Source organism: Trachemys scripta, chromosome 11 (assembly GCF_013100865.1).
Source record: "Trachemys scripta elegans isolate TJP31775 chromosome 11, CAS_Tse_1.0, whole genome shotgun sequence".
Classification (NCBI taxonomy): Eukaryota; Metazoa; Chordata; order Testudines; family Emydidae; genus Trachemys; species Trachemys scripta.
Genome location: NC_048308.1, coordinates 38,730,483 through 38,752,165, shown reverse-complemented (window position 1 = coordinate 38,752,165; position 21,683 = coordinate 38,730,483). Strand labels below are relative to the sequence as shown.

Below are 21,683 nucleotides of genomic sequence, written 5' to 3'. Positions count from 1 at the left end.
CCATTGTGATGCTGTGGCCGAAAGAGCTAATGTGATCCTAGCATGTATAAATAGGGGAATCTCGAGTAGGAGTAGAGAGGTTATTTTACCTCTATATTTGGCACTGGTGTGACTGCTACTGGAATACTGTGTTCAGTTCTGGTGCCCATAATTCAAGAAGGAGATCAGACAAGATAATGACAATGGTCCCTTCTGGCCTTGGCATCTATGAATTTTCACAGGAAGGGGTTTATTTTGGCTGATATCTCATTCCTGAGGGTCACAAAGACACAGAGCTCCCAGCTGCAGTTGGCATCCCAAAGCTGCCCAGATGTGTGTGCTGCCAGCCTGTTTATGTCAATGATACAAGCTGAATTCACCACAGTGTGGCATGAGAAAGTCTCCTATCTCAGGGGAAGAAATTAGGCTGCCACCCCTAGAAATCTTTGGGAGAGGATGGCAGAGTATTTCTCAAGAGGATAGAAGAGAAATCCTATTCTGATAAACAGAGTACTCTGCATGGCAAACCATCTAGCCCAACAAGCCAAAGAATTGAAAAGCTGATGTGTCGCCAACTCTACCTCGGTTAGTTCTACCCCTACTTGAGCACAGAACACTATTCTGATAGGGACTGTGTAACTGAAATACCATAAAACCCTTCTTAGGATTTATTCCCTAACATAATACAAGTAAGCAACAAAAAGTCAATACTTTTGTCAAATACAGGAGAGAAGCAGGGAGCGAGATAAGGTTTTAGAGAAAGGAAAAGCAGAAAAACAAACAAAAAAAAAAAACACACACGCAAGGAATAATGCACGTAAACACTTACCCAAGCTCCCTTCCCCTTCTCCTCAGCGGGCTCATCTGTACTTGTCTGGCAGGACTGGCTATTCTTCTGCAGAGTTTCAAACTGGTTCTGGAACATGGTTTGAGTCCCCCACCGTGTTTCCTCTCTTCTCTTCCACCATGCTGTTCATGGCAGGAGCGTCTATCTCTGGCGCCTCCAAGGTATCCAAACTTGTCTGCAAGGTGCTGGTTGGGATTCTACCAAGTATGGCAAGGAGTTCGCTGTAAAAGTGGCAGGTCTGCAGGGCAGCAGCAGATTTCTTGTTGCCCTCCTTCACTTTGTGGTATGTTTGGCATAGTTCCTTCACTTTCATGTGGCACTGCCGTTGATCCCTGTAATGCCCCTTTGCTGCTGGCCCTCTGCTTCCTGCTGCTCCCATTGGCAAACTGCGGCCACTGGGAGCTGCGGGGGGGCGTGCCTGCAGACAGTCAACGTCAGCAAAATGTCTCACCGCTCACAATCAGATTACCTAGATGGGCTGCAGGTTGCCCACCACTGGGCCAGAGGTTGATGAACTAATGACAGCAATCAACCCATCTTCTGGGAACAGTTAAAGGACAGAAAGGAAGTGAAAAGGGAAGGCTAGCCAGAGCCGCAGGGTAGAGGATCTCATGATAAATTCTTGCCTCTCCATTCCCAGAGAATGGACTATTGGGGAAGTTTACATCCAATTGTATGTTGCTGCACAAGGGACTGTACTGGTGAAGTGGTAGAGGAGACCTAATAGATAATACACTGGTACTTGTAAACTCGGAAGTGTCCAAACTGTTTGTGGTGATCCAAAGGGCGAGAAGGGGGCCTGTTACAGTGCCCCTAACAAAACACAATAAGGTAACCAACCAGATACGACCTATCCCCAGTGGCTGTTACAGATAGACTGGTCACCAGGCCAGACAAAGATATAGAGGAGGGAAAAAGGCGCTTTAATGTCTTTTTTTTTTTTTTTTTAAATAAATAGAGCATTTATAATTTGAGCTATGTAGCAAATATAGTCAAACTGCTATTTTTTCCTCTTTTTATATTTTGGCACTACCTCAACCTAGAAAAGTAAGTGTATGAATATATTTAAATGTTTTCCTCCAAAGAAAGTACCATACAAATAAACACACAATTTCCCCTGATTATTGTTTCTGAATTATTTTAACAATTAGAAGTCACTTAAAAAGATATATTTTATTAAACATTAGACAGTGCAAGTGTAAGTTCTGTCACATTCCTTTATCATTCTGCTAGATAAACATTTTTTACCTACTACTAATTCATTTAGTCTCTAAATACAATATCATGTATCTGGCAACCTAGCATTATAAGCAGTAGACTAATCTTAGAAAACAAACTACACATATAAATGGTACAGGAGAAATTTAAAGCCTTAAGGCTTGTCTATATGGTCAGGGCCGGCTCTGGCTTTTTGGCCGCCCCAAGCAAAAAACAAAACAAAACAAAACCAAAAAAAACGGGGTGGCCAGAACGGCAAAAAAAAAAAAAAAAACCAAAGAAACCGCGACGCGGCTGGAGCGCGGGTGCCGGCTTGGGGGGGAGGGGAGGGAGGGAGCGGGCGGGAGAGAGAGAGAGAGAGAAGGGGGCGGCCAGGGCTACAGCAGGGGCGCTGCCACGCGGCCCCTCCCGCTGCACCACCTCCTGCCGCCTGCCGCGAGGGCTCCGCTCCGGTCGGTGGGGAGGGAAGAAAGAGGACTGCCCTGCAGGGCGCTCTGGTTCTCCGCGCCACCGCCCCCTACAGGGCGGCCGGAGCAGAACAAAAAAAAAAAAGCAGCCTAGGATTGGGCAGAACGCCGCCTCGAACAATCTGCCGCCCCAAGCACGAGCTTGCTCAGCTGGTGCCTGGAGCCGTCCCTGTATACGGTACTTTAAACTGCACCAGAGGGATGTAAATTTTAGCCTGCACTAACATGTTGTGCACTGCTGGCATGCACTAAAAGCTCCCTAGCACATGTTAATGTAGTCCCATTTCAAACAGTACTATATTAATGTGCTCTAGGAACTTTTAGTGCACACTAGCAGGATCCACATGGGACAGTCAGTGTGTGACATGCAAGTGAAAACTAAAATTTTCACCTCTCTGGTGCAGACTAAAGCACTGTGTAGACAAGGCCTCAGTGGTATATAACCGGATTTTGTGAATGAATCAACTATCCTAAACCCAACAGCCTTTTACCCTACAATAACATTTACTGAAAACTAGTCAATTCTGTTCTTAAAGGAACACTATTTGGCCCCAATACTCCAGTGTGCTACAGCAGCTTTGCATTGCCCTGGCAGCACAGAGAAGCCCTAAAGTTGATGTACCTAGACATAGGATTCTTCGGTAGCATAGAGGAATCTTCAAGTGGTATGAAGCTAACATAGCAGAGCTCCTATGCTACCTCCTCCCCTGGTTGCTGCCATAAGGGGATGGCTACGATATCCTTGTACCCAGCTGATTGCAGGAGGGCATTAGCAGCCGGCATAGTTTAAAACAGCCTTTAAGCTTCTCTAATTTATGATGAGGATTGGCTGTTCCCCTCCCCTCTGCACTTCCAGAGGTCGGTCATTGTTGTTGTAATACAGGTGGTGATGGCCATGCTCCCTTCTCCAGCTTCCCGACAGATAATTAATTACAAAGCTGTGTAAAAACTATTAGAATTAACTGAATACCAACCAGTGACCTAGGCTAATGAGCCCACAAACGACAGTCATAAAAAATTAAATGTTGTCCCTTGGCTATTGAAGACATAGGGGGTGGGGGCAATTGCTGGAGACGCTGCTAGCAGAAAGGACATTACTGGGCAAGAATTTCCCATTGTGCGGCCCACTATCTCCTACATTGAGATGTCTGGGAAGTAGTGAGCAGTGAAAATAAGTAGGGAGGGATAAAGAACCAGATCATTTACTTTCAAAGGGAGAGGTCTTCCAGGTAGTACATTAAGTCATCTAGATATTTGGCTAGTTTTACAACAAGCTATATAAAAAACACTTGTAAAGTCAGTATAAGCTAAAATTTCATACAACTCCAACTCCAAAATGAATTGAAATAGAACAGTCAAAGGAAATGTTCAGGAATAAAGCAAACCACCTCTAGCTGCTGTTATACAGTATATAGAGGCAGAATATATGGAGCAGTATATAAAGGCAAAAATTCTAGTGGCAAACTGGAGAAGCAGTCATGGCCAGTTCAGGCTGTGCTGCAATGTGGCACCACCTCAGAACTGCAGAGAGAACAGCTCAGACATCTCAGAATTGTGGGAGATGCTGGGCTGCAGAAATAAAATAAACTTCAATAACTCACTTAACGGATAAGAGAGAGACGTGTATACCCAGTTGAGTACATTTATTAAAATATCCCTGTAGTTAAAAGAATGTCAAGCAATTCAGTTCATAGCTTGCAAAAATAATTGTTTTGGTTCTTTTAGAAGAGGCAGTTTTTGTCATCATTTCCATACTTGCTTTCAAAATATCAAAACTATTAAAAATTCAGTGTTGACTAAAACTGGCTACACATTATATTACCTTGCAGATAGGATACAGTAAGCCAACAAAATATAGAGCCATGCAGGAAGCCTTCTGTGATAAAAACTGCCTCGGTTCGGGGCTTATAATGCTAATGTACAAGATCTACATGACAGGACAAATGATGATGAAGTCAAACTGAGTATGGACTATGAAATTTATTTATGCAAAGTGATGGGAGAATAAGATGGAGAACTCCGTTTGAGAAGTGCCTAGTCTAGGGTATGTCTACACTATGGCAACTATACCCGCATAGCTACAGTCCCATAGCTATGCTGGCATAACCCCATAGTGTAGATGCAGCCTTCACCAATGGAGGGGGTTTTTCCATTGGTGTAAGGACATTGTCTCCCTGAACAACAGTAGCTAGATCAATGGAAGCATTCTTCCTTCAGCTTAGCTGTGTCTACATTGGGGGTTGAGTCGACATAGCGATGGCACTCAGGAATGTGGATATTTTCACACCTCTGACTGATGTAGCTGTATATCAACCTAAATTGTAAGTGTAGATCAGGCCCTAGTTGAGAAACCCTCCAGTCCTGCAACTGACTCAATGTGGGTGCAAGCAATGTGACCAGTTAGGTATTGCAGCCGTAAGTGCATTTAGACAGAATGTCAGTAATGTTAAGAATACATTTAATCATAGGTAGAAATAGAAACATGGTTTCCAATTATGTAGACATAATTAGTTTATTTAAGACTTTATGCCATACACTTACAACAGCAAAACAAAAGCATTCAGTTCACAGTTTGAGTTAGGATCTAGCAACGTTAAGACCTTCTATATTATAAAAAAAAAAGTCAAAGGAAGAGTCCTCACCTGTAACTATGCCATAGTTAGGAGGTTCTATAACAGCTCCATAGAACTGAATGATGTTTTTGTGACTGAGCACACTGAGTATTTCTGCCTGTTCAAAAACCAAAAGAAAAAGTTTGACTATTAATAATAAAATGTATTTGCTGCAATAATATATATTAGACTCCATGCACAAACCACACATACATATATGAATCAGAAAAATAATGTCCACTTGGGGTATTCTCCTTAGAAAACCTACCTGTTTCAAAACACAGAGAGAGTTTGGAAAATGCAGAGTTCTCAGCACTTCTGAAAATCAGGCCATTTTTTTAAATGCCTAAATAAGGATTTAGGAGACTAGTTTTTTTTAAAAAAACTTGGTCAAAAAAGATTTTGGAGTTTTTGTTTGTTTTTGTTTTACAATGGTGTGTTTAATTTTTGGGCCTCTCAACATTTGCAGCTCTATAGTATATTCCAATAGTACTAATAATAAATAATAATAATAATAATAATAAAATGTTTATTTTAAAAAATATTCAATGATTTTTAAAAAAAAAACATGTTATTGTTTTACACACACACTCTAGAAGTGGGGGGTTATAGAATGCAAACACAGCCATACTATACATTATCCCTCACAAAAATGCCTTCCTTGAAATATTACATTAACCTCTGAGCTTCTACTAGCTAGATCAGTCACAAGCATTGGAAGGAAACAAAGTCATGGTCAGTAAAGCAGTCAGCCCCACTGAGTAATAATACATAAAAAAAATAAGGGACCTTGGCAAGCTTTATTACAGCAGCTACAACCACCCTAACAAATATAAAGCCACTGGCAAAACAAACCTAATTTGTCTCTACCTTTTGTACTGAGTGCCATGGTATGAATATACACATGCATGTGGAAGCCTTTAGATGTGTAATAAGTAAACATTTCACATGGTTACAATAGTTTTTCTCTTGCAGCCTTTTCCAAATAACTTCATCAAGGTTTGAATTAGCACCTTTAGCTGGTGTGCTATGGTTTGCATATGCTGAATGCAAAAGTTTAATCATAGCCTTGAACTTAACCCCAAGATTTCTGATTGCACAGTGTACTATGTTGTTTCCCCTGCTCAATGAGATTTGAGTTATTATCACAAATGAACAGAGTGTAATGCACAAACAACTTCCCTAGGATATAGAATTTATATTCTACAGGTGTGGTACATGCATTTCATGTTTGTATGATACATGGAGAGTTTCAAAATTCTTTTTCAATGTTCTGTCCCTCCCCAGCATAATTACATAATTTTGATTTTTTAAAACGTCTCATTATGTTTTCATCAGAGATGCAAAATCATATTTGAGGCTTTTGTAAGGTTATTGTGAATTTCAATGCTGGAGGACCTGATTCACCTAGATGGGTGCAAGGGCATTTAATTTGCACCTACCTAAGCAACTGTACCAGAGGTGCGATTCACCACCACCAAAGGACAGACAGTTATATTCCTGCTATCCCCGGAGGGAATCTGCCAGTGGGCTGGAGCTTTGAACTCCAACCACAGGTCCACAGATACCCTGCCAGCAGCTGTTAAAAGATTCCGACTAATATTCCTATATTGCCTGCTTGAAAATTAGATCTCAGTCCCTGAATCCTAACAATATCATGAAAAGTGAGATGAACAAATCCAAGTCTCTTAATTCAGGCCCAACACAAATGAAAACATCTAGGATTCTTTTGTTTTGTTCAACACCCCAGTGCCCTGAAAAAACAAACTCACTCTTCTTGTGTGACCACCTGAAAACTCATGTCCTCTTCACATAGAAATATGATGCTACAATTAAAAAATACGTCCACACACCATGGCTTGTGTTATTTTTTTCATGCTAAATTTCCCCAGGGTCACGCTTTTAGGCTCTAAATATACCAAGAATTTAACTGAGAACCATTAAAACGTATTAAAATCATGTGATGAAACGATTTTCAATTTCATTGCAAGAAAGGCCCAAAGCAAGTGCTTTGTACTTTAAGCTCTGATCCTGTAATAGCTCACAAGCAAGAGGAATGTTGTGCCAATTCAGAGCCCCACTGAAGTCAATTGAATCTATAACTGCACTATCAATTGCAGGATCAGAATCTAAGGGTATGTCTACACTGCAATTAGACACCCGTGACTGGCTCATGCCAGCTGGCTCGGGCTCGGGCTGTGGGGCTGGTCCCAGAGCTTATGCTCCTGCCCAAGTCTTGAAGTCTACATTGCAATGGAACAGCCCCAAAGCCCGAGCCCCACAAGCCCAAGTCAGCTAACATGGGCCAGCCGTGGCTGTCTAATTGCAGCATAAACATACTCTAAGAGTCCTCGTCAAACCATCAACTCAGATGATGTAGAGCATACTACCATACATTATTTACAATGTAGTAACAAATACACTTTGGTCCATTCAGGGCAGTTACAGGCATTGATGTACCCATTGCTTTTAATGCATTTTTTTTCTTGATCTTATGCTGCTGTTCACATCTCTTAATTAAGATGTAACTGATGCCATAGCAAGCTTGTATCTAGGACTGGGGGAAGAAGCTATTCATCATCCATAAAATCTCCCAAATTAGGAGGTCATAAAAAACATCTCCTCCTGAGGACCATTATTCCTAGAGAGAAATCTTTTCTAGGCCTCTTTTAAATCAATCACACTGCTGTCTTTAGAGCTGGAGATTCCAGCCAGTTCCTTTCACTTCTTGCTCTTTTCCATGGCTCAGCTGTGGATTACATTAGCCAATTTGCAGCAGGGACCAAGCAAACAGCCAGTTATCTTTATCAATGCAGTTGTGCTTTGAAAATCTTTTCTCCCCTTCTGACATGGATGTTCCAGGTTCTAAGTGAAAACTTGTAGATAGTCACTAGTTGACTAAATAGCTAAGGACCAGATTTTCAAAGTTATTTAGTTGCCTAAACACAGACAGGTGTCTAGTGGGATTTTCAAAAGCATCTGGGCACTTATGAAAATCCCTCTAGGCACCTATCTGCAACTTTAGGCACCTAAACACCTTTGGAAAACTGGGCCTAACTGACTCAGTCATACACAGTCTTGACACACTGTTGAACTACAATTTGACATGCAGGACAACCACAAGTGGCATCTAATTTACTGATGATACCCCACACCCAGTCATAGGATAAGTCCTTGGCTAGTCACAAGGTAATAGCAATCATCACATCACATTACCAACCACTCATCACACAATATTCTAAAACAGTTCTGGATGAACCTGAGCACTTGCTGATCTCTGTTAACAATATGTATTCCACTGAAGCGCAGATTGGACAGCATTTTGCGGGGAGGGGGGAAGAGGAGGGTGAATCAGAAAACCAAACCAAACTACTTTGCTATGTTTGAAAACTAAACCATTGACAAGAAATTAGAAGACAAAGCAAAGTACATTAAAATACATATTTTAATTAAATTAATGCTCATGAAGTGTGGCCATTGTGGCAGCACTAGAACATGAAGTCCTGTCTTTACTCAGAAGACACGCAGAGTGCAGGCAGCAGGAGTGCAAGCTACCTCCATGCACCCTGACATTGTGCCCAACCTTGACCTCTCAGAATCATCTCCCCTGCTGAAAGGATAGTTTATCTTTATGTCCATTTGCCAATGAAAGTATCAGTGAACACCAACTGTCATGGTGGCTAGTGTGCTCTGGAGATCTATAAACTAGAAACTGAACAGAGACCTCATCACAGATGCCTCTAAACACCATCTATTAGGTTTCTATTAGTGTTGTGCTTTGTATTCTAGTGCAAATACATAAGCATCAATATGAATTCCCTGTGTTCTTTGCCGTCAGTATTAGAGGCCCCTGAGCCTTGGTTATACTTATGAACAGCCCCAATACAATACTGCATTTACTGACCACCAATCAGCATACCTCTGCCTGTGCTGACCCTTGAGTGTAGACAAGGCAAGCCAGGGCCTGCACTGCTTGAACTTATCAGGATATATACCAAATATATGTAAAGATAAATTCCAATTGGCTCAGGATATGTCTACACTTAAACCACTGCAGCTGCGCTGCTGTAGTGCAGTGGTCATCAAACCGTTGACTGCGATCAACTGGTCGATCCTGGAGCCTCTGCCGGTTGGTCACGATCTCCGGGCCACTAAAAGTCCAGCGGCGCAGCATGGGTCAGGCAGGATTCCTGCCTGCCCTGGCCCCACGCCGCTCCCGAAAGCGGCTGGCTGCTGGCACGTCTCTGCGGCCCCTGGGAGGAAGGAAAGGGGGCTTTGCACTCTGCCCCCACCCCCAGCATTGTCCCCGCAGCTCCCACTGGCCAGGAACCGGGGGCAGTGCTTGCGAGACCCACTGCTGGGGTGACCAGATTTTTAGGTGTTTGTCCCATGTACCGACCGATCTGTGGTCGGGACACAATTTGTCCCGATATTTGGATCCGCCGGCAGTTGTGTTTTTTTTTCTCCACCGGCAGCACTCGGCCTTTTTTTTTGCTCCGCCGGCAGACCCCCCCCCCCATGTCCTAATATTTTCATCCTCTCATTTGGTCACCCTACCCACTGCCCCCCTCCGCCCCAGGGGCCGCAGAGACATACCAGCAGCCAGCCGCTTCCAGGAGTGGCATGGGGCGAGGGCAGGCAGGTAGCCTGGCTGAGCCCCACTGCACCGCCGCCTGGGAGTCACCTGGGGTAAAACATCTCCTGGCCAGATCCTGCCCGGAGCTTCCTCCTGCACCCCAACCCCCTGCCCCAGCCCACACCCCTCACCCTCTCCTATACCCCAACACTCTGCCCCAGCCTGAAGCCCCTTCCTGCACCCAAACTCCCTCCCAGAGCCTACACCCTTCACCCTCTTGTGCACCCAACACTCTGCCCGAGCCCAGAATCCTGCACCAAATTCCCTCCCAGAGCTTGCACTCCTCACTCTCTCCTGCCTGAGCCCTGCTGTGCCGCTGGTCGGGATCCGCCTGTGGTAAGTGCCTCCCGGCCAGAGCCTGCACCTCATACCCCATCCTGCACTCCAACCCCCTGCCCAAGATCAGAATCCCCTCCTGCACCCAAACTCCCTCCAGGACCCCGCACCTCTCACCCTCTCCTGCACCCCAACACTATGCCTCAGCCTGGAGTCCTCTCCTGCACCCAAACTCCCTCCCAGAGCTTGCACCCTGAACCCCTGCCTCAAGCTCAGCTCAAAGGCCCTCCCACACTCCGCACCCAACTCCCTGCCCCAGCTCAATGAAAATGAGTGAGGGTGGGGGAGAACGAGCAACGGGGGGAATGGGGTGGGAATGGAGTGAGCGGGACGGGGCCTTGGGAAGGGGCAGGGCGTAAAAAGGTTGGAGACCACTGCTGTAGTGCTTCAGTGTAGACACTACCTTGGATGATGGGAGGGGTGATCCCATTGGTGTGGGTAATCCACCTCCCCATGAAGCAGTAGCTAGGTTGACCTAGAGCTACCTATGCCATGAGTTAGGCTGGCATAGCTACATCTCTCAGGGGTGTGGCTTCTTCAACCCCCTGAGAGACATAGCTATGCTGATGTAAGTTCCCAGTGTAGACCAGCCCCCAGCTAATGCAAGGTCTGGCTTGCTCTTGCTTACACTTAGGAGTTAGCACTAATACAGGTAGATTGATTGGTGGCTGAATTGCAGCTATTCAGGTGTGTAGACAAGGCCTTAATGTCAGATTGTGAATTCCATTCAAAATAGATACAAGGGAAGAATTTCTGGATGATATTTTCATCCTCTGGACAGATGACCTAAACTCCCTCATAGATTTCCACCACAACTTCACTCCCCACCACCCATCCATCAAACTATCTCTAAAACACTCCCAGACCAGCATCAACTTCCTGGTCACCACGATCAGCTTCAACAATGGAACCCTGCGGACAACTACAGACAAGAAACCCACAGATCACCACACTTAACTTCGCAAATCCGGTAAACAACCCCAAAACACCAAGAAATATGTTATCTTCAGCCAGGCTCTCGGAAATCACAGAATATGCTCCGAGGAGAAAGTATGGGATACACATATTAACACACTTAAAAACTCCTTTCACCAAACAGGGAAACTTCACCAGAGAAGTAGATCACATCATAAAATGGGCCACTCAAACACCCCAAAAGAATCAGATTCAATCCTAAAAAAACACCTTCCAACTGCACACCCCTAGTCGTCACCTACCACCTCACACCACAATCCACATGATCATTAAACAATTACAACCCATACTTGATGGAGACCACACCCTAAAAGAAATCTTTCCTGAACCTCCTCTTCTGGCCTCTCTAAGGTCCTCATCAGAAGCAAGCTCCCCATGGACCAGGATCCACCAACTCAAAGCAGAACCAGACCCTGCCAGAACAACAGATGCAAAACCTGCAGATAGATCTCCACTGCTACTGTGATCAACACCCCCCACAACACACCTTTCAAGATCCATGGGTCCTACATATGTCTAACACAACATGTGGTGTACCTCATCCAGTGCACTAAATGCCAACAACTGTGTGGGTGAAACCAGACAATCACTACACTCTCAAATGAACTCACACAGAAAAATGAAAAAGACAAAACCACCATATCATCCGTGGGTGAACACTTTTCACAAAATGAATACTCCATATTGGACTTCTCAGTCATCATCCTCAAAGGAAACCAGCACACCTTCAAAAAGATGAGCCTGGGATCTTAAATTCATAACTTTGCTAGGCACTCAGTCATGGTTTTAATAACGACACCTGGATTATGGCTGATGGGGGTGGCCAAATTTACTGACCCTCCAAGCCGTATATGACAATCTTCAGAAGTCTGAGAGCAAGAGCGTGTTTGCTGGGGCTTGGGGATTCAGCTCAGCGACAGGTAGTCAGGTGCCTGCCAGGGCTCATGGCTTCAGCCCCACTCCTGCTCTGAGCCCTGGCAGGTGCCACCCAGGGGGCTGAAGCCCTGAGACCCCCCTGCCTGCTGGGCAGAAGCCCCAAGCTCCCCCAAACAGTCTGGTAAGCAGAGACTTTCCAGACTCCTAGAAAACAGTATCTTTACCCAACAGGGTCACTCTGGTTTTCTGTTAGATTTAGGGTGATCTTCCCTTTTATTCTGCATTGTTTTTTGCAACTGAATCTCTTATGAATATCTGAGAAGATATTAACCCAGATCTCGAATTCTCCAGAAGAACAGAGAAGTAGTCAAATGCCAAAAATTTCTGCCCGTTCTCCAAAAGCAGGTGAAATGAGTACTGACCTGGATCTGGATACTGCTGTCCTGGAGCAAATGCCAGAATGTCAGAGGAGATCATTTTAGAGATCAAAGTCACTATACATCTTATGTGAACAGCTTTGCTAGGGACAACAGCACAAATGCAACAAGCAGAACACCCCTCATCCCCAGAGAACTCTCTTCAAGCATCCTAGCACTTGGGACCAAGACAAAAGACAATCATGGTGAAAGAAGAAAAAAGTGGAGACCTGGAGGTTCAGACTCAATGCAACCACCTATCATCATCAGCATCCTGGAGGGGATGAGCATTTCCAGAGGCTGCTGCTAGGCTTATTACACCTGCCTAAAGATAACTGTGTTGGATACTTCACACTTTTTTAGAAGTTTTATATCCTGTTTCAACTAAGATAAAATTGTCTGAACAATTGCAGAGTTCCCAATCTGTTAGAGAAGCAGAGAACTTTCTTGGAGATATTCAACTAGACTCTTCACTGAACAATTAGCATAGACTCTCCAACAGAGGTAACAAAGAATGGACTGTGCTCCACTTTTCAAATGAAGTTATCTTTCAGCTAAGTATTTTCTCAAACTCAGTCATGAAAACTGTAATTTTCCTTGGTAAAAATTGCCAAGCTGGCCTCATGGAACATAAGAATCCAGCCTACTACATCACTCTGTTCTGCACAGAGCTCTTCTCCAACCATAGAGGGCCATCTGCAATCCTATCCCCTTCCAGACAAAAGTGGATGGCTAGAGTGACAGCCCTATCTATATTTGTACGGTTGAAGGCTTGTTAAGGGCAGTGCTCTAGGCTAGGTCTCAACAGCTGGAATCCTCTATAAAGGCCTTGTAAAGTCCTGTACAAATGACAGCAAGAACTCAAAAAGTTTCAGGATATATGGTCTTTATCTCATTTTCAGAACAGTTAATACATTGCCTTGTTTAAGGCTGAAAATTTTTATTTTATGTAGAAACATGGCTGATAAATAATAAACCTACTGGGTAGAGATGTTCAAAAAATGACAAATTTTTTAAAATGTTGAAATTGTTTCCAGTTTTAATTTAATTTCCAGTAATTTAATTTTAAATGGAAATTGTATGAACTTTTTCTATAATGATTTTGAAAATTATTTCAAATAATAATGATTTAAACATTTCCATTAAAATATTGATGTGTGTCAAGAAATTTCATAACATGTGAAAACTGATAATTTTTCATGAAGTTAAGCTTTCCAAAAAGAAAAGAAAGAAAACACCATTTTTGGATGAAGAACCTTTGCACACAAAAACTGACCAGTTCTGCTACTACATTGTGTGTTTGACATCTATGTTCTGGTTTTCCTCTAATCTTCCTACTTCTGTGCTGCCTTCTCTATACAGAATCCCTCTCCACTTCTAGACCTCTCTTTCTACACGTCTACTTTCTGACAAGAGAGACATATTAATGATTATTTGGAAATGTGATTTAATGTTTCACTGGTTGACTTGTTTGTATCCTTCCTCATCTTTGTTATCCTAAAATTCTTTAAATAAAAGGTTTACTTTTTAAAAATTCTGTTGATTAAAAGAAAACCCCCCAAACTCTAACTCAAAACAAGAATCCAAACCAGCTGCCGCAAATGAAAGTGTGCAATACAGCAGTAGCTTCAGGTCTGCTGAGAAATGGAAACTTAGAAATGCCCACAGTAATGTGTTAATTCAGGGCTGATCCTGGCCCCAGTGAAGTTAACGGCAAAATAGTAATTGTCTTTAATAATAGTAGACTGTTAAGAAACAGTGGACATACATGACTTCCTCACCACCACCACCAAACCTCCTTAAAATGATTTAAAAGACATGTGCGAGTGTTGGGTAGAAGATAGCTGGATATTGAAATATTTATTGTGGTTGTGTATTTGAAAAACAGTATAGTTCAAAATCACAGAATATTTTGGGATGAATACATTAAGAACCTAGAAACATCATTACAATCACATGAAACCTTGTTTACTTCTATTTCTGTATTTGTCTATTACTGCCAATTCCACTGAGCTGCATCCCACCAATTAACACTTTCAACTTTTATTAGATGGAAAAAGAAACCCAAACAAATGTCAGACACACAAATATGAAATGGGAACCATGCACACATCTAATAGGAAATTAGAAGAAGTTATGTACACAATAAAAAATTACATGTATGAACAGTAAGGAAATCATAGATCTTTGCATTTTGAGATTAAAAATAGCATTTTTTCCACCACTCCCCAACTTCTTTTTGTACCATCTTTATAGATTACCTTTGTATACATTTGATAGATGAAGAAAGAAAGGAGACTAGAACTTTGTATTACACTAGCACTTAGGAATCTCCAAATCAGTGATCCATTGTGCTAGACACTGTACAGACAAAAAACACATATCGGATAGGATACAGGAACAGGCTGCTGCTAATGGAAATCATATTCTGAATCAGACTGCTGCATAAAGTATTTTGAAGTCTAGGTGGCTAACAACTCTGTTCTGGTACAGTCAGATATTTCTCAGAAGGAGGAGTTCTCCACCTACCAACACTGTGAATAAGAAAATTCTAATTAGAATCAAAATAGCAGTTCTGTATTAAGGGGTGGGACAAATGCAACATCTTCTCTGTTTGGGTTTTGCCCTGTATTGCTCACTGAGGTTCTGGAGGTGCTTTGATCTGGAAATCAGGTCCATATTGGCAGACAAAATTTTGTGGCAGACAATAAGATTCAGTATTTGTGAAGGTGGTTGATACCTTTCTCTCTGAGGTGGCAGCCTGCCAGGATCTCTCAGACAAGAGATTGTCAGGTCCCTACTCAAGAAGTCATCTCAGCAGACAGTCTCTAATGTCCCCTTTTTGAGGGAAGCTTATTGATAAGTTGTGACAATACAAATCTGACAGTACTGGTACTGCTTATAATCTGTTGATTAATTTCAGTCTGTTTTCTGCCATATCCAGCCCAAAGAGACAGCTCTGATCATTTTGGTCAAAGACCTCAATTTGACAATGAACTCAAAGGCCTGATTCTGGGCCCGACTCCAGCTGCTCTGATGGCACAATCAAATTAAGTTTTAGCTACTATAGCTGGTTGAAAATTACCATTTATTTTGCCAAAATTTGAAATTTCAATTACATTGAAATTGAAAAATTCAGCCAGCACAATTAGGTACCTAAATTTAGTTACACACATGTAGAAATTTTGGTCTTGATGTTACTTTAGATTCTGAATTGTTACAAAATTTGCATTCTATCACTTCTCACCATCAAAAAATTCATAATTTTTGACAGGGAATTTTGAGGCACACAGATCTTAGGGTTATAAAAGCCTCCTCCTTCTCCCCCAACTCACAAAATGATTGTTTTAGTTAAGAAAAATGTACCTTTATTACTGTATATGTACCAGAAAAAGTAAGGTTGGTAGCAGTGGTCTGAAAAGATTCTTTTTTGTTCAAAGGTCTTACTGAATTCAGGTTTTTGATAGTTTGGAGGAAATGGCATAGCTAGAATTATACTGAAGTTGTAGAGTTCAGAGACTAATTCTTCAGAATGCACATTTTAACAAAACAATGTTCTTAAAAAAACAAATATCACCATTCTTCCTTTTTTATTGCAGACACGGCTGGATTTTAACTATAAAACTATGTCTAAATCCAATCAAAGTGAAAAATCCTAACCTGATGGCTCACAATCAAAAGACCCCACAATCCTTTCTCAATTTTTCCATTGCCACAGTTCTCTTAAAAGGATGTCTTGCTACAGAACCCAAAGAGTGAAAGATTTAAAACTGTGGGACCGAAATGCACCCATCAAAATCAGGATTGTGGTCTAAACTTAACCAGCTGTCAAATCTAGCAATATGAATGTATGCACACTTCTGCCTAATAAAATTTGAATCAAACACTTTGCATCTGATTCTCCATGTGAGCTTTTATGCAAACTTCTAAAGTGCAAGGAATCCTGGGGTGGAAGAGCTATTCTGAGAGCTTTCACATAGTTCATGTAATTAGGGAAACCACTTCCTTTGATTGTAAGTGTTCAAAACAGCTGAATTTCTTCTATCAAAGGAACTCTGTGATTTGGGTCATCTCTTTTACTTTCTCTTTCATGTTTCTCAAGATGAGAGGTGAGACTGTAGAGCACATTATTTAGAAAAAAAAGATTCCACTTTTTGTTTTAGGGATTGAACTTGGACTATTCAAAAGGTTGCCATTTGGGAATCTATCTTTCTTACCCTCCCTCTGTTTCCTTCTTTTCTGCTAAGGCTTTTCAGGGGCTCTAGTGAACATAGTCCAAAATGCCAATTTAAGGAGAAGAGAAAACTAGAATATGGTACATAAAGAAAAAGGATTGTAATTTTTCTTTGTACTGTTTTGGCTGAATATGTAATTATAAGGAGCTGTATCTGCAAGATCTTGGTCTTTATCATATTCTCTTCTTTTATCGTTCTAAACACTGACCAAGCAAAAAAGAAAAATGTAGACATTTTTAAAAAGGTAAAGAAAGCTGCTAGTCTGATCTTTGAAGATGTCTATGGGCTTCTTTCTTTCCCAAAAAGTGAACTCAGGTCATCATTTGAAGGCAAAAGAACATGCTGCTGGAGCTAACAACCAATGCCAATGCTATTACAGTATCAAATGTCACTTAAGCCTGATCTACCTAACTACAAAGTTGGTCAACATTAAGTGCCAGGTTCCTTGCAACAGTGACCGCTCTGGTCACAATTTTAAACTCCACCGCCCAAGGCTCAGGGAGACCAGAAGATTCCTCCCACAGACACTCCTTTAAAATCCCCCAAATGTTTCTGAAATCCCCTTTCCTGATTGCGTAGTTTGTCTGATCAGGAAGCATTGGATCTCCTGGGCCTGTGGAGAGAAAAGGCTGTGCAAGCACAGCTACAAACCCTAGAAACATGGACTGCAAGCAAATTGCATGGGGGATGCAGGCAAAGGGGTGCAATAGGGATCAACAGCAGAGCCACTGGAAAGTGAAGGAACTTCACTAGGGATACCCCAAGGCCAGAGAGCGCAACAATAGATCTGGTGCTGAGCTGCACACCTGCCGCTTTTACAACGAGCTGCATGGCACACTTGGCAGATGCCCCACCAGAACCCCGCAGACCATCCTGGATACCTTAGAGACAGAAACCCTGCTGTGAACAGCGAGGAGGAGGAGGAGGAAGAAGAGGAGTGAGGAGATGTGGCAAGGAACTCCAGCCATGCTATGAGTCAGGACCAGTTTGAGACTACCAGAGTCTAGCCAGTCCCACCAGGAAAATGTGGATGAGCTTAAAGAAGGAGAAGGGACTGCAGATACATGTGGGAAGCATTTTTCCTTAAAACGGTTCAATTTAAAGATGGCCCTCCTGTCTATCCCCAAATTAACAAGACAGGGCTCATATGCCGCTAGCCTGTTTACTGCAGTGGTACCAGATGAACTCATTAGAGTGGCATTGGAAAGTGTTCTACAGCAGCAGAAGAAATAATGCAGTCATCACTAGAGTCCTTCGGAAGAGGATTGCAAAGAACCAGCATGAAAGTTGCATTGAGATCTCTCAAGAGGATAAAAAGAACATCCCTATTCATATAAAGAAAGTGCTCTCTCTATATCCCTACCCTGCCTAACCCCACAGGGCAATGAAAAGCAGATGCCAACTCTGACTCAGTTAGTTGTACTGCTGCCTCTTTTCCTATGAATAAAACAATGAAGAGTGGATACCTTTGTCTTATTAATGTAGGGATGGGCTGGGGGCCATGCTGAAATGTGACCATTGTAAAGAAAAGCACATGCTACACTTATCCATGGTCCCTTGCCCTTCTCCATGCTCATTCAGCTGTAAATACAGAAGAATCATGTGTTCTGTATTTGCCATGTTCATGAGAATAGCAGAGAGCTCTGTGGTATCCAGGCTTCTGTCAGAGATGGCAGAGACCAAAAAGTATGGTGTAGGTTTGTGGGATTTTTTTTTAAAAAAAAGGTATGAAAATTATGGGATATAGATGGCATTATGGGATGGAGAAAACTGCACGCTGGGAATCTGACCCCCTAACTCCCAGAGAACTCTGGGCAAGTCATTACTATCACACAACACATTGCAAACATGTCCCAAAAGGCACTGCACCAGATGGCGGCACATCACACACTGGGATAGCTAACCACAGTGCACTGCATTTTACACTGACACAAGAACTCCTGGTACACATGCACTGCACCAACACAAGCAGCCATGTATACACACCTGAGCAATATACCAACATATGCGGCTGTTTGCCAATGTAATTTGCATCAACCGAAGTCTGTAGTGTAGACTTGGCCTTATTCTGAAAGAATTTCTCCAGCCATGCACCCTATTAGGGCTGTTGCTGAATACTTATCTCAGGAAAGTCTTGGGGAAAAAGCAATGAACCTGCTCTATTTCTATAATATTTCCATAGAGTAAGGCGCGCACACACACACACATACACACAAGCAGCACAAGATTTCATTGTGCGATTTAGAAACATAACATTGGTATGTTTACTTACTCATAGAAGGACTAATTCATATTATGGTTCCCAGTCAGTGAAAATAATAGAATTCTACATAAAGAATTATTAGTAAAAAGGAGTTTTGAGACCCTTATAAATGGAAGGTATATTACCTAGAGCATATCATCAATGTCCAAGTGGATCAAGTTATAGCCAAGAAAAGAGAGAATGGGTTAGCTGTTCTGGGGAAAAGACCATGGTAATAATTTTGGTATCAATACCTATATAGATAGAGAAGGGGAAACAGGGAGTAGAAGCCAGTGGAATTCTGGACACAATACTCGACGCCAGGGCTTTTACAAATTCCTGTACAGGATACTACCAACAGAACATAGAACAGGTAGCATGTCTAAACGGTTTCGATTTTTACCTATCCGTCACTAAGCATTTATACCATAGTTGTCACCTTAGTATGGGCAAATACCTTACAAAGAGATAATTATAAACATAGCACATAGCCCCTTAATTGGTCTAGGTGATTAAAAGGGACACAGTCCATATAAAACAAACAGAAAAATCAGTTTTGTCTGATATGGTGTCAGGGTGAAATGATTTAAATCAAAGCACTATAAATCACCGATTTTAATCAAGATTGAAATCAGCAAGTAGGAAACACTGATTTAAATAATAAATTTTAATCATGTTTTGCAGTTGTACTTTTTAGTTATGTTCGCAAAAAAAGATTGAGTCTCATTGGTTGATAACCAATAAAACATGTTGATTTGCAACTAAATATAGCGTTTATGCTAAATTTGGTGCTTCTTTTTCCTAACCAGCAGGATACACTACATCTATACACATTTATTTAAGCAATTATATAGCTTAACTTACTTCATTTTTCCATTTTTATGATATTAGAAAATGGTGAAGATGCATTTCTTATTTAACAGATGATTAATTTTTTCTTGTGATTTTTGTCAAGCTCTATTTGGGTGGAAATGCAAAGTAATTAAAAATGCATAAAAATTATTTTAATGTTTTTGTTGTATTTTATTAAATGCAACTACCTTAAATGTCCTGGATACATAATAAAAAAAATGATCAAGAAGTTTATTAAACCATGTTTTGCATTTAAAACTAATTGACCTATTAAATAAGGGAAGTATCTGTAGTTAGTGAGTTGAGCTGATTATTTCTGGTCACTATGTCCTTCAAGATTTTGGAACTAGTAGATCCCATCCTCTCACATCTAGATTTTATGCACAGATTTCAAGAGGAAAACAAGTGTTCCTGCTTTTTCAACTCCCAATGGGTTTCTGAACTTGGAATGAACTAGCCATTGACCTGAACTTGCTGAATAAACTGAAATGAAGAAAATACTCTCTCTGCACCTGCAGAAGAGGATATTGCTATGAAAAGCTGGTTAATCACTTCAGCAAACTCTGGTTGCAGGTTCTTAGCTAGTGACTTCCAGCAGTTCAGGGTGCCTTTGTTGTTGTTTTTTGAAAATGGCAGCAAACTGCTTAATATTACTGCTTAATATTATTTTGGTATTTTAAATTGTAATAGATTATTTTAAGTTAAGGCCTTAACATAGGTTCACAATTTCAAATTTAATTTGAAATTTGTTTTTTATTATAAGTAAACCTGTTGTGACAGAGTGTTGGCTAGGAAATCCTGAGCCAGATCTCTGTCACACCAGTTCCAATCAGAAAAGGGGAATTGGAGCTGGCTGAGTAAGCCCAGGCCTAAGTGGCAAACAGGGAACAGCTGCCGGCCTCATTAACCAGGGACTACATAAAGGCTGGCAGGAAGAAAGCCAGGGAGTTAGAGGCCACTCTCCCCTGTTGGCTGCAGAAGCTAGTAGTCCCTGAGGCTTTAAGCCTGACATGGTCTGTAGCTACAAGGTGGTGGGAACTTGTACTATAAATAAAGAGCACAGGTGATTATACCAAAGCTGAGGTTTCTGGCTGGTTTGTGGATGCAGAAGTGGCAGAAAATAAAGGGGCCCGCCTGCACCCTGTTATACCTGTTTTTGATTTAAATGTAAAAAAATCTGATTTAAATACAAAATCTGATTTTATTTTTTTTTTAAAACATTGATTTTTATTCACCCTGTAGGTCTTAAATACTATTGTCTCAAATAATATCTAAGATTACTAGAGCTGAAAGTGACTAGAGAAAAAATATTTTCTACCTTCTTTTCAAGTTGACAGCACTTTGGGTATAATCATTTAGTGTATTTCCCTACAGCTAGTTTCTTTTGTTTGTGCCGGTCTTTCTCAGGGCGACAGGGAAGAGAAAAAAATAGATCAGAACTAGGAGAAGATGCTTGCAAAAAACACATTGCGGCAGGAAGATTTTAGTAGGTGTAGTCTCCAACACTACTTTTGAACTATTTTTTTAATGACTGATTTTCACGTCAACAGTCTCTCTATTATGCAGGACTTGAAAAATACACTAACCTGTGGCGACTCTGTCTTTCCTGGGCGAGTGACAACAACTTGTGTAGAATCTAAGCTTTCATTTTAAAGATGTGTTCCTAGCCTGTATGCTTGCAAAGTTAACTTTCCAAACGTGAACTGAATGCAAATCAATTTAGCACTCTCTTCCTAAGTCTGCAAACAGCTTCATTGCCTCTGTTACTGCTGCTACTTTGTTTTTGTTTTTACTGCTGCTACTGGGAACCCCAGTTTTTAAAAAATAGAATGCTATATGCTGGTATAGAAACATTAAATTTTAGCTCTGCCTGGCTCTCACCAAACTATACTACCATAGTGATGGGCTGTGAGGTTTTATTTAGGGTTACCATACGTCCGGATTTTCCCGGACATGTCCGGCTTTTGGGGGCTCAAATCCCCGTCCGGGGGG

At 41.7% G+C, this 21,683-nt stretch overlaps 1 protein-coding gene across 3 annotated transcripts in view; it reads right to left on the bottom strand.

The window, feature by feature from the left end:
* The window catches only part of MAP3K20 (mitogen-activated protein kinase kinase kinase 20), a 129,977-nt gene that overhangs the window by 85,589 nt on the left and 22,705 nt on the right, over positions 1-21,683 (bottom strand). For all 3 annotated transcript variants that reach the window (XM_034785402.1, XM_034785401.1, XM_034785403.1), the window contains exon 3: positions 5,154-5,241. In XM_034785402.1, the coding sequence (XP_034641293.1) occupies positions 5,154-5,241 (88 nt within the window). The remainder of the gene's footprint in view (positions 1-5,153; positions 5,242-21,683) is intronic.